At 41.8% G+C, this 14,504-nt stretch overlaps 1 protein-coding gene across 1 annotated transcript in view; it reads left to right on the top strand.

Moving 5' to 3' along the window:
* ANKRD28 (ankyrin repeat domain 28) overlaps positions 1–13,767 on the top strand; it is a 435,540-nt gene extending 421,773 nt beyond the window's left edge. Inside the window, exon 21 of the mRNA XM_030205533.1 lies at positions 12,311–13,767. Within this exon, the coding sequence (XP_030061393.1) occupies positions 12,311–12,597 (287 nt within the window). The 3' untranslated portion in view covers positions 12,598–13,767. The remainder of the gene's footprint in view (positions 1–12,310) is intronic.
* Positions 13,768–14,504: the final 737 nt, after the last annotated feature.

The following is a 14,504-nucleotide window of genomic DNA, read 5'->3' as shown; positions in this document are numbered from 1 at the left end:
GGTCGCTGACCAGATCAAGAAACCATCTCATTGAATCTCATTGAATTCTTTGATTGAGTAACTGGAGAATTGAATCATCGACATGCTATAGACGTAATCTACTTAGGTTTTAGCAAAGCTTTTGACACGGTTCCCCACAGGAGGCTCTTAAATAAACTCGATGGGCTGAAGATAGGTCCCAAAATGGTGAACTGGATTAGGAACTGGTTGACGGACAGACGACAGAGGGTGGTGGTACATGGAGTTCGGAGGAGGGAAAGGTGAGTAGTAGAGTGCCTCAGGGATCGGTGCTGGGGCCGATTCTGTTCAATATATTTGTGAGTGACATTGCCGAAGGGTTAGAAGGTAAAGTTTGCCTATTTGCGGATGATACTAAGATTTGCAACAGAGTGGACACTCGGGAGGGAGTGGAAAGCATGAAAAAGGATCTGAGGAAGCTAGAAGAATGGTCTAAGGTTTGGCAATTAAAATTTAATGTGAAGAAATGCAATGTGATGCACTTAGGGAGTAGAAACCCATGAGAGACTTATGTGTTAGGCAGTGAGAGTCTGATAGGTACTGAGGGGGAGAGGGATCTTGGGGTGATAGTATCCGAGGATCTGAAGGCGACAAAACAGTGTGACAAGGCGGTGGCCAGCGAGAAAGTTGCTAGGCTGTATAGAGAGAGGTGTGATCAGCAGAAGAAAGGAAGTGTTGATGCTCCTGTACAAGTCGTTGGTGAGGCCCCACCTGGAGTATTGTGTTCAGTTTTGGAGGCCGTACCTTGCGAAGGATGTTAAAAAAATGGAAGCGGTGCAAAGAAAAGCTACGAGAATGGTATGGGATTTGCGTTCCAAGACATATGAAGAGAGACTTGCTGACCTGAACATGTATACCCTGGAGGAAAGGAGGAACAGAGGTGATATGATACAGATGTTCAAATATTTGAAAGGTATTAATCCGCAAACAAATCTTTTCCAGAGATGGGAAGGCGGTAGAACGAGAGGACATGAAATGAGATTGAAGGGGGGCAGACTCAGGAAAGATGTCAGGAAGTATTTTTTCACAGAGAGGGTGGTGGATGCTTGGAGTGCCCTCCCGCGGGAGGTGGTGGTGATGAAAACGGTAACGGAATTCAAACATGCGTGGGATATACATGAAGGAATCCTGTGCAGAAGGAATGGATCCTCAGAAGCTTAGCCGAAATTGGGTGGCAGAGCAGGTGGGGGGAAGAGGGGTTGGTGGTTGGGAGGCGAGGATAGTGGAGGGCAGACTTATTCGGTCTGTGCCAGAACCGGTGATGGGAGGCGGCACTGGTGGTTGGGAGGCGGGGAATCCTGCTGGGCAGACTTATACGGTCTGTGCCCTGAAAAAGACAGGTACAAATCAAGGTAAGGTATACACATATGAGTTTATTTTGTTGGGCAGACTGGATGAAACTTGCAGGTCTTTTTCTGCCGTCATCTACTATGTTACTATGTTCTCTCTCCCGCCGGACACCTTCGTTCTCATCAACAGCGTTCGCCTAAGGCCCCTGCTGTTCCCCAGTCAAAACAAGAGACGAGTTTTTGACTGGCTCCAGCAGAGCATAGCCACTGTACAAGTGTCCATCATGGACGACTTGCCAGTTTGGGGGAGGTTAAAATTTTTTCATCAAAGGTGGCCTCACATAACCTCTAACCAGTGGGGTTCTTCAAATAGTCTGTCTCGTATACACCCTCAATTGGCATTCCAAACCTCCAAATTGCCCTCCAAGAGCTCATTTATTCAGCTCTCAGCACAGGCAGGTACTTGCAGAGGAACTCTCAGCCCTTCTGAAGGCCAATGCGGTCAAACCCATTCCACCAGGGGAAGAAGGGCAGGGATTCTATTCCAGGTACTTCCTTGTGCAAAAGAAGACAGGGGGGATACGTACGATCCTAGATCTAAGGGCCCTGAACAAATTTCTAGTCTGAGAAAAGTTCAGGATAGTTTCCCTGGGCACCCTTCTCCCAATGATTCAGGAAAATTATTGGCTATGCCCTCTGTACCCTTGCCAGAAATTACAATTCATAGGAGCCCTGCTCAACACACAGAAGGTTTGAACCTATCTCCTGGAGGCCAGAACAGACAATCTAGTCTTGCTGGTGTCCAAGGCTCGAACCTCTCAGCAAGTCACAGCAGATGTTGAGATTGCTGGGCTACATGGCCTCCACAGTGTACATTACACCAATGACACCTCTTCACATGAGATCAGCTCAATGGACCCTGGTTTCTCAGTGGTATGAAGCCACGGGAAACCTGGAAGATGTCACCCAAGTGTCCCCAGAGTTTGTTCGCTCTCTTCAGTGGTGGACAATTTGATCTAATTTAACTCTGGGACTTCCATTCCAAATTCCTCAGGCAGAAAAAGTGCTGACGGTGGATGCATCTCTCCTGGGATGGGGAGCTGATGTTGATGGGCTTCACACTCAGGGAACTTGGTCCCTCCAGGAAACAAATGTTCAGATCAACCTCCTGGAGCTTCGAGTGGTCTGGAACAGTCTAAAGGCTTTCAGAGATCAGATGTCCCATCAAATTATTCTCGTTCAAACAGACAATCAGGTTGCAATGTATTAAATAAGCAAGCAGGGGGCATCGGATCACGCCTCTGTGTCAGGAAGCTGTCTGAATGTGGCATTGGGCTCAACTGCATGGCATGTTCCTTCGAGCCACTTATATGGTAGGTGCAAATACCCTGGCTGACAGACTGAGCAGGATAATGCAACCGCACGAGTGGTCTCTCCACATGGGCATGGCCCGTAAGGTCTTCCGAGCATGGGGCACCCCCTTGGTGGATCTTTTGCCACTCAGATCAACCACAAGGTCCCTCAGTTCTGTTCCAGACTTCAGGCCCACGACAGACTAGTCTCGGATGCCTTCCTCCTCAGTTTGGGGACAGGTCTCCTGTATGCTTATCCTCCGATACCTCTAGTAGGAAAAACTTAGTTGAAACTCAAGCAGGACTGAAGAACCATGATTCTGATCGCGCCATACTGGCTGAGACAGATTTGATTCCCTCTTCTTCTGGAATTGTCTTCCAAAGAACTGTGGAGATTGGAGTGTTTTATAAACCTCATCACTCAGAATGAGGGGTCGCACCTACATCCCAACCTCCAGTCTCTAGCTCTCACAGCTTGGATGTTGAGAGCCTAGAATTCGCTTCCTTGGATCTTTCGGAGGGTGTCTCCCGTGTCTTGCTGGCTTCCAGGAACGATTCCACTTAGAGTTGTTATTCTTTTAAATGGAGGAGGTTTACCATCTAGTGCGACAGCAAGGCCCTAGATCCTCTTACTTGTCCTACACTGACCCTGCTTGAGTACATTCTACACTTGTCAGAGTCAGGTCTCAAGACCAACTCCGTAAGGGTTCACCTTAGTGCAATTAGTTCTTATCATCAATGTGTAGAAGGTAAGCCTATCTCTGGACAGCCTTTAGTTGTTCGCTTCATGAGAGATTTGCTTTTGTCAAACCTGTGAAACCTCCACCAGTGTCATGGGATCTCAACGTCGTTCTTACCCAGCTGATGAATGCTCCTTTTGAGCTACTGAATTCCTGCCATCTGAAGTACTTGACCTGAAAGGTCGTTTTCTTGGTAGCTGTTAATTCAGCTCATAGTGTCAGTGAGCTTCAGGCCTTAGTAGTGGATGCATGTTATACTAAGTTTCATCACAACAGAATAGTACTCTGCACGCACCCTAAGTTACTGCTGAAGATGGTGTTGGAGTTCCATCTGAACCAATTGATTGTCTTGCCAACATTCTTTCCCCGACCTCATGCTCATTGTGGCGAAAGCAACTTACACACCTTAGACTGCAAGAGAGCATTGGCCTTTTACATGGAGCAGACAACACCCCACAGACAGTGTGCCCAGCTTTTTGTTTCTTTTGATCCCAACAGGATGGGGGTCGCCATCGGGAAATGCACCATTTCTAATTGGTTGGCAGATTGCATTTCCTTCATTATGCCCAGGCAGGACTGGCCTTATAAGGTCATGTCACGGCTCATAATGTCAGAGCCATGGCTGTGTCAGTAGCCTACTCGAGGTCAGCCTCCATTGAGGAAATTTGCAAGGCTGCAACGTGGTTTTAGTCCACACATTCACATCTCACTACTGCCTTGAGCAGGATACCCGATGCTACAGTCAGTTTGGGCAGTCAGTATTGCAGAATCTGTTTGGGGTCTAGAATCCAGCTCCACCCTACTAGGCCCATTTTATTCTGTTCCAAACTGCACTTTTTCAATTGTGTATAGTTTCAGGTTAATCAGTGTTATGTCCTCGCCGTTGCGAGGCCCAATTGACCACTGTTTGTTGTTTTGGGTGAGCCTGGATGCTAGGGATTTCCCACATGTGAGAATATGAGAGCCTGCTTGTCCTCGGAGAAAGTGAAGGTACTTAGCTGTAGCAGGCTTCATGTTCTCACAATCCCACCCACATCCCCTTGGTTATTTTCCTTATTTTGCTTTAAAATTAAACTGAGGTAGCCGTGTTCTTGCAGCAGGCAGGAAGGCACTCGCCCATGCGCAGTGGATTGCGGCTCGAGCTTCACAAAGCTCTGGGGGGTTTTTTACTTGGGCATAAATGCCGGCCCAGACAATGCGGATCGGCGTATACCCACATGTGAGAATATGAAGCCTGCTGTCCTCGGACAATACCTGCTACAGGTAAGTATCTTTGCTTTACCATGCAAGCAGTTAACTACACCTGTAGAGATATAGCTATATTTTTTTGCTAACAACATGCCTTGCTGGTAAAATGCATTAATACGCATTCCAGCTGTTAGTACTGGGATTTAACAAATTAACACTATTTTCTATGTATTAAGCTTATAATGTGTGTTAAAACCTACATTGAACACCTAATATACTTCAGAATTTAGATTATTTAGTGTTGTACCCATAACCATATTTGTTGACATCAAGTAAAATATTTATAGCCTATGAATATGGTGAAATCTGTTACTCTTCATCTTAAAGGATACCGTTTTGTTTTAGTTTCAAAAGATCCCTGTGGGTTTTTTCTCATCTTTTTCTCATATATTAAAAGCCCATTTTAAGTTCCAACATAAATAAGCCCTAGCCCATGTTTGTCCATATTATAACTTATTTGTAAATATTCAGTATTTTGCTGCCAAAATATGAAGTTCATTGTCTTCTTTTACCCAAGTATATGTCTTCTCTTTCTAGCTCCAGCATTTCCCTTTAAAAATAGTACTCTGAGAATGTAAAAGGACAAAACTGAAATATTTTTCAAGTTACATTTTTAGTAGCTTCCTTTACGCTCTTGCCAGCTGGTTTACTGTCGCAACCTTGATTCTAGGAGTAAAGTTCTTTCTGCTGATTCTGCACCAAAGACTGTGGTCCTGTTGGCTGGAATAGGACACAAGGAATATAAGAATGGTTTTGTTTTAAAAACTGTTCTTGCTAAATAGTTCCTCAGAGTGATCGTCTTTATTTTGTAAGCGAAAAAGGGGACCCAGAAAAGACTAATTTACTTTATTAAATTCATCAGCTAGTTCCTGTCTTAGTTCATCAAAATAAATGTTTCTAACATTGTTGCTGATAGTCCTGATACAGTATCAGGTCAGGATAATGAAAGTGTCCTAGTGCTGAATTGACTTGACAAATTGTAAGGACAAATTTACTCTGGTTGTGGCTGTAATAAAATATACTCCTCTCTCCTCCTGGCCCGGCCCATGATGACAAATCTGATGATGTAGGCATGAATGAGAGAAGCTATTGGAGCCCCAGAAAGAGGCTTGAAATGGAAAGAGCTCAGTAGCTGGAACCAGAAACAGCCACCCAAATAAACCACACACACACTAAAGGTAGCCCAAAATCCTGCGTCCGCCAGGAATTTTCCGTGACTGACTTTAAAACCCCACCCAATTGGGCAGGAAAACATGGAGTTAGCATCTCTGATCAAGGTTGTTAAATCACAAGAGAACTGTAAAAAAAAAAATTGTGAGAGGACCTTAAAAGACTGGGAGACTAGGTATCCCGTTGGCAGATGAGTCATGGGATAGGAGGCAAGGTTCTGGTGTGGATTAGGAATTGCTTATTGGACAGAAAACAGAGGGTAGGGTTAAATGGTCATTTCTCTCAGTGGAAGAGGGTGAACAGTGGAGTGCCGCAGGAATCTGTACTGGGATCAGTACTATTTAACATATTTATAAATGATATGGAAATTGGAACAACGAGTGAGGTGATCAAATTTGCAGATGATTCAAAACTATTCAAGGTTGTTAAAACACGTGCGGACTGTGAAATATTGCAGGAAGACCTTAGGAAATTGGAAGACTGGGTGCGCAAATGGCTGATGAAATTTAATGTGGACAAATGCAAGGTGATGCACATTGGAAAAAATAATCCGAATCACAGTTACCTGATGCGAGGGCCCACCTTGGGGGGGTCAGTGCTCAAGAAAAAGATCTGGGTGGTGTAGATAATACGCTGAAATCTTCTGTTCAGTGTGTGGTGGCGGCCAAAAAAGCAAACAGGATGCTAGGAATTATTAGGAAAGGGATGGTGAATAAGACTGAAAATAGTATAATGCCTTTGTATCGCTCCATGGTGCATCCACACCTTGAATATTGTGTTCAGTTCTGGTCGCCATATCTGAAAAAAGATATAGCGGAATTATAAAAGGTTCAAAGAAGAGTGACTAAATGATAAAGGGGATGGAACTCCTCTGATATGAGGAAAGGCTGAAGAGGTTAAGGCTCTTCAGATTGGAAGAAAGACTGATGAGGGGCGATATGATTGAGGTCTACAAAATCCTGAGTGGTGTAGAATAAGTAGAAGTAAATCAATTTTTTTACTCGTTCCTAAAGTATAAAGACTAGGGGACACTCGAGGAAGTTACATGGAAATACTTTTAAAACAGGAGGAAATTTTTTTTCACTCAATGAATAATTAAGCTCTGGAACTCTTTGCCGGAGGAGGTGGTAACAGCAGTTTGGACAAATTCCTGGAGGAAAAGTCCATAGTTTGCTATTGAGACAGACATGGGAGGCAACTGCTTGCCCTGGGATTTGTAGTATGTAGTGTTGCCACGATTAAGGTTTCTGCCAGGTACTTGTGACCTGGCTTGGCCACTGTTTGGAAAACAAGATACTGGGTTAGATGGTCTAACCCAGTATTGGTACGCTTATGTTATGTTCATATGTTCTAGATAATGTAATGTTTGTTCTATTGTGGTAATGAAAAATGGTAGCTGGTTGAAGAGTAGCCTAATGGTTAGAGAAGCAGGCTAAGAATCAGGAAAGCCAAAGTTCAAATCTCATGGGCTACATCTAAAATTTCTTCCCCCTCCCCTTTTCTAGCTGTTTTTTATACTTTGACAGATTATTGAAGGATCTATCAGCTCATGGAGAGTAAGATCAGATTCACTGTGGTTCAATTCATGTGCATTTCTTTTACTTCTATTTGCTGTAAACAAAGTATAATATTTTTGTGTGATTTTGTGCTGGTTCTTTGAGCTGGTAAAATGCTATGTGATTCATGAATGACCTAGCATAAAATCATATTGTGCATAAACAAAGACTTTCCACAGAACAGATTAATCTGAAATATATTTAAAGCATTGTACTATTAACAAAACGTAAACTGATGATAACAGATCTGCTGGGATGTGGATATAGACTGTCAAAGCAGAGGGCAGTAGAGGTTTAGTTAACTGCATAATCAGTTTTAGTCATGCACAATTTTGTCTTGAAATAACTAAATAGCTACTTTTGAAGCAATATATTTAACTAAATCATTCTGGAAAGGTATCATAAAGGGGAAAAACACAATTGTTGAGGTGGTGTAAATGGACCTCAATAGTGAATAAGAAAAATCATTACCATTCAATGTCTTTAGTCCTTTATATTAATGGGATTTCAGCCACATTGGTGGATAGAGTATTAGTATAGTAAAGCTACAAAATACAATGAAAAGGGAATGTTTATTTGTTCTATTAAGGCAGAGAGAGAGAGATGCAAGTTTTGCACATTGTTTTTCTATAAAGGTCACTTGCTTTTGAAGCAGTGCACACACTTAGAAAATGTGATGCCTGGCTATATGAAACTATTCACAACCTCAGTGTACTTTGCTTAACAGTCATGGGTGTGAGGGTTTTCTTCAGAACACACGTAGATATGGGGCATGAAAATTCAGTCAGCATCAAGTAGATTCATTCAGAGCTCTCTTAACAAGCCAAAAAAGCATTTTATTTCCTAGGCAAGGTAGTTCTATGTAATTCCACAGCTCTCCTCAAATAATTTCATCTAGATATATTATTCCTTCTGAAGTCCTTCTGTAGGCACTTTGTCTCAGATCTCTCCATCATACACATCTCAAATCACCTTTATTAGGTATTTTGGCACTTTTAGAAGGCTTAACAAAGATTTGCTGACTTTACTATAGCTCCTTGAAGTTGTATGTCACTGCCTCACAAAGAACCTCCTATTCTCCTAAATGAACTTTCCCATTTTAATAAAATTGGTTCCTGAAGTCCAAGCCAGGGGAGAACAATCCCAACCACTGAGTGGTTCTAAAGGTCTTGTCTCTGTCATGTGGTCTGACTCTAGATAGGGCTGTACAGGTTAATAAACTTTCCCTTCCAAAGCTTGAAAAGTGGGCATTATAGTGCAGTAGACCATATCTTACGCGAATTCTAGTAAGCTGCTGAACTGATGTTTTTCATCTCAGAGAAGTAACCTACAAAAATAAGTTTTAGACAGGATAACATCACACACGTGGGAATAGGCTCACAGGTGAAGGATCTGTAATATATGGATCAAAAATAAAGCCTCTTCCTCATTCTAGACAATAGTCCTCACAGTTAAAAAGAAAAATTAACAACATATACTTGTAGATAGATGTAGATAGCTGTATATGACCCCCATGCTAAATCACTCATTATTTGTGCATGCATGTTTATAAAATGGCTCTGTCTTTTGTGCATCAGCTGACATTTTTAGTATTCCCTGATTCTTTTATGAAATAGTTGCAAATATGTATGACCTGAATTTTCGAAACTGCCAACTTACTGCTCAGTTAATGACCATTGTTTAGTACTGCCTTCTCCAGGTCTTGCTCACTTGGCAAATACAAGGCATTCTACATTCTTTTTTGTGGCTCCTTCATATTGGAATAAACCTACCCTTGTACTTACAATTTAAATTGAACCTTTAGGCTCATCTGTTTTATCTAGTGTTTAGAGATGAAGCATCAGGACCTGCTGAGAGATGTTTTCCTGCTTTTATCTCCCCAGCCTTGTTTTTACCCTTTGTATGTTTGTAATGCTGTCCTATTTAAATTATAGTTCCTTTACTTTTTATGCTTCTGATTTTGTTGTGCTATGTAAAGCACTCTGATCTGTGCACCAGCGAGGACGGTATATCAAATATAAACAAACTACACTAAACGTATTCAAAAGTGAAGATTCTAGATTAAAAAAAAACAAACTTTTTTTTTTCTTACATTTGTACCCCACGCTTTCCCACTCATGGCAGGCTCAATGCAGCAGGCAATGGAGGGTTAAGTGACTTGCCCAGAGTCACAAGGAGCTGCCTGTGCCGGGAATCGAACTCAGTTCCTCAGTTCCCCAGGACCAAAGTCCACCACCCTAACCACTAGGCCACTCCTCCTCAACTTTGTTGAGATAGGGGCATACAGTACCTCTAGGAATCATTAGCTGGATGGGAACATCTGGAAGAAATAGAAAAACAGTGGGTAAAATTGAAAAGAGCCATTTTAAAGGGCCACAAACCTTCTTGTAAGGAGAGAACATAAGAGAGAGGAAAATAAGGCTGCTTTTGTTCTCAGAAGTAGTAACTGAAAAGGTAAGGAAAAAAGGAGGAGGTTAGCCTTTATAACCTACAAGAGATTACAGAAAGAGGAAAACAAGCAACAATATCTGGAAGAGCTAAGAGAAGCTGGTAAAGTATACAGGAAAGCAAAAATGCAAATGGAAGAAAAAGTAGCCAATTTGTTTCTGTGTGAGTCGTCCTGACGTCTTGCACGTAGGAACATGAAGGACGTCAGGACCACTCACACAGAAACAGAATCTTCCACATCAACTGCAGCAGCAATGCACCGGCCCAGAGACCGGCGCTGAAGAGGACTTTGGCTGGCGGGGGTTGGGGACTCCCGCCAGCACAGGTACCTGATGGCAGCAGCAGGAAGGGAGGTCGAAAGGGGAGGGGCGCCAGGGGGAGGGTCAAAAAAGTGGTGGTGGCAGCGGCGCCGGGGGGGGGGTCAAAAGTGGCAGGGGGGTCGGCGGTGCCAGGGGGGGCTAAAATGTGCCCCCTCACCTCGAGCTCTGGACCCCCCTCCCGCTGATGTCTGGCTATGCCCCTGATCCAGACAGAAGACTAGAGCGCTAGATATGATGTACTTAGATTTTAGCAAGTCTTTTACATAGCTCAGCATAGATGATTTATAAATAAACTGAGTGCTCTCTCTATCGGCCCTAAAGTAACTAACTGAGTTAGAATTGGTTGAGTAGAAGGCTGACACAGGGCAGTGCAGGGCCAGTGCTAGGGTTTCTGGTGCTCCTCTGCTGCTTATTAGTGAGTGCCCCCTATCCATCCAGCATCTCTTTTCTCCTCCAACCCCCTCTTCCCCCCCTCCCACATCTAGCACCTTTTCTGTCTCCTCCCAGGGGCATCAAAATGCTTTTTTGTTTGGGGATATCCAACCTGTACCCCCAGCTTCACCTTCAGTTCCCAAGTTCCACACCAATTTACATCTATGGAGCAAATTTTATGTTAATCTTTTTGTACTTATTTCTAAAACCTTAATAAAATATTTCACCCCCCCCCCCCCGCCCCCACACACACACACACATACACACACACAACAACAAAAAAAGAAAGCTAGAGGCAGCAATGATACAAGTACCTCGAGCTGTCTAAGGAGCGGGAGGGAAGGGAGGGAGGCAATCCCCCTGAGCTATCTAAGCAGCAAATTTTGTGTTGTGAGCTTACTAAGTCCTGATGTAACCAGTACCGAAAGCTAAAATCTGAGAAACCCTTCACAAATATGACACCATAATCAGAATGTACTGGTGCTGGTAGAGGCAACGACTACAGTAACAATGCCAGGCTTAAGGGTGAGTTGTTAAAATCGTGTAACCGGCAACGGCACATTGACACCCCCCCCCCCCTGTCTTCCAGCCACCCTCCTGCCCAGAGGTAAGGACCCAGAGGGGGAAGGGAGAGAAAGGGAGGCAGGGCGAGTCCAGTCCTGTTATCCGATATGACTCATTCACAGCTCTACATTAAAACACTCAAACACTCACCCAGGTCAAAAGAGACTCGCATAGCTCTACCTGATCCAAGGACTCGGCGCAGAAGTACTCAGAAGAGCCTGCTAATGGGAACTTTTGGGTTGTGAAGGGAGAGTGGAGGAAGATCGTGCACATCACCTTCCTCCCCTTCCGCCCTCCAATGATGATTCCAGTACTCTTCCCCTCCATACCTGGGCATGAAGCGAAGGTAGCAAGAAGCACTCTGCTGCCAGGACATAGCCAGGAGGGTGACTGGAAGACTGGGGGTGAGGGGGTGTCACTGTGCTGTTGCCGGTTATGCGATTCTAACAACCCACCCTTAAGCCTGGCATTGTTACTGTACCTGTCGCCTCTACCAGCACCATTGTTTTTCAGTAAAGGTCCCCCCCCCCCCCCCCCATCAAGATCATACTGAATACACTATTTATACAAATATTACCCTCAAAAATTAGATAATTATATTCTTCTGTTTCTTAATATGGGAAGCAACCATTAGTTCAGAAACTCATAGATTTAGACTTGTAATATTATTATTTAAAGTGTAATAGATTATCTTATCATTGTGCAAAACTTTTTTTTATTAAAATGTAGATTTTACTGATAGCTTATTTCTTTTATAAAAGAAACCTTACTATAAATTTAAATTAATGATCAGATTTTACTGTACCCATTATCTGATCAGAAACCAGCATTTGCTCAGGAAATGCAAAAGGTTGTTGCAGTAATATATATGAGATCTGGGCAAAAGAGAGAGAAACAGAGACCAATGAATAATGCCTATAAGGAAGAGTAAAGAAGGCAGCCTTACATTATAGAATAAGTAGGAAAAAGCGTGTTCAGATAAATTAATGGATATGTCAGGAAAACTAGTTATTTTAAAACTTGTACCATTAATGCATGTTGTTTTACTACAGGTCCCATTTTATGCAGTCAGACCTAGTTACTAATAAAACAGTAGCAGATTGTAATTCTAGCTGTACATGTAGTCTGTAATGGTTAAATAAAGGTTTTAATTTTTCTCATTTGAATTTTCAGGTTACACACCTGCTTTGGCTTGTGCTCCCAACAAGGATGTTGCAGATTGTCTAGCTCTGATTTTGGCCACAATGGCACCCATTTCATCAAGCAACACGCTACCTTCACTGACACTGAATGCCATAAATCATTATACCAACACCTCAAAAACTGTCACATTTGACTCTCTGCCAATCATGAGGAGTGAACATAGTTCTTACTGCAACTTCAATAATATTGGCAGGGAAGATGGATATCCTTATACAGAAGAAGATGATCTCAATGATTCAGATTCTGAGACTTATTGAAACTTCCTCCATGAGCCCCAGTTGTTGGAAGTTACAAACAGAAATGTTCACTAACGCAGAACAGACCTGAGAAAAGCAATTTTGTTTGTATGTCCTTATGAAAAAGTGCTCATTTTAGGAACATTTTCAATGTGCACGTCAACAAACTGAGTACTACTCTAGGCTCCTGACTATAAGCCCTGTTTACCTCAGGTTCCTTTCATTTTTCTACCTGTTACAAAACCCTTGATGAACAGGCCCACAAATATATTTAGAAATTGTAAGAAAGATGAAAGAATGTCATAATCATTTTATTTGTGGTGCCAGGGATGATGTCAGCTTGTGGTGGATTGTATCTTGGATGAGTAAACACTATTGTACAGGTAAGAAAATGTAACGTAAAATATTTTAGATAAAACATTTTGAAGGCAATAAAACTTTGGTATAGTAGGTAGCCTCTGAGTGCAGAGCAAATTGCCAAAGGACCAAATAATTTAAATATTTTTTTGTTTTAAATTAAATACCTTTTGTGTGAAAACTGGAATCAGAAGAGAGAGAAGTATTTGTCTTAACAAACCTTCATTACTTCTGAGAATTGCACTTCAGTGTGGTGTTTAATGTTGATTTGTTTATAAAATTGCCTTCCAAGATTCTCCTAAATGTACCAGGAAGGAAAACGGATGAATTTGTCTATTTGTTTCTATAGTACTTTTGTAATGCTAAACCTTAAATTAAAACCAGCTAATAAGGTGCAGTCAGGGTGATACGTGTACAGTACAGTAAAGAAGGGGGAACAGTATTTGTTGCACAGTTTTAGAGTTTTAACTTTGGGGTTTTAAATTGAATTATTTTTAAAGTATGTGTTGTGATTTACCGAAATTGAAGTCACAAAAAATTCAAAAAAGTTTCCCAGTGCCCAATAGACATGGTAGGCCTGTGCTCCAAAGAAATGGCTTGTCAGTCACGTACCCTCTTCTTCACACAACTTAGTATACTTCTGTGGCGCCATATTGTATATTTAATCCTGGATTCCTAGAAGAAAGATGATGAATATAAGAGATTTTCTCTGTTTTCAAAAGATACACCTAGATCTTTCTCAGGAGAGATTTTCATAATTTGTTATGCAGGTCCTTGTTATATAGTGACGATTTCACCCTTTTTTTTTTTTATTTATAACAGTTACTGTAAAAATGTTGTCTACCGAATTAAAAAAGCTATCTCAATTAACAGCATAAGCTGAGGTTTGTCTGTTAAACATGACTACTTTATTTGGTTTAGCGTTATGAAAAACTTTTTACAGATGAAATTGCTTAGTTTACATGCAAGGTATTCTTGCATATCCAGGTAAAATACAAGCAAATTGCTATAAATCAGTTCTAATTTCTTTTATCCATTTTGTATTATAAAACTGGAAACCTTAATAAATTATCAGCTGGTTTTCTGAATATAAAGTATGAAATACAAGACAGTATTTTGATCTATTTGATAATTTTGTGGGGTTTTTGAAGAATTAATATCCGCATGTATATAGAAATAGTGACTGCTTGAATACCGTATTTACTTGCACTCTTTCAGTACATCAAGATTCCTGTATATTTTATGGAGTATAATAAAAACAAGAAGTGCATTGTATTTTATGAATAATTTGTGTTTTTGAGTGTGAGCCCTTGTTATGAAAGGGTTGATGGTTGCCATGGCTATCCAAAGTGAAGTAAATCAGTAAAACCAAGAAATTGTAACAACATCAATGTCTTAAGGAGCTTCGAAGCCAGCTTAACCATTAGGCCAGTGGTTCCCAAACCTGGTACTGGAGGCACCCTAACAAACAAAAGTAGAGGCTGGCCAACAGACACTCCAGCACAGGAAATAGTGCTTAAAGGATGCTTTATTCACTGCTTGGACAAAAGGACCTGACACAGTTCGTGTGC

Source organism: Microcaecilia unicolor, chromosome 1 (assembly GCF_901765095.1).
Source record: "Microcaecilia unicolor chromosome 1, aMicUni1.1, whole genome shotgun sequence".
Taxonomy (NCBI): Eukaryota; Metazoa; Chordata; class Amphibia; order Gymnophiona; family Siphonopidae; genus Microcaecilia; species Microcaecilia unicolor.
This window is presented reverse-complemented; position numbering and strand designations above follow the sequence as displayed.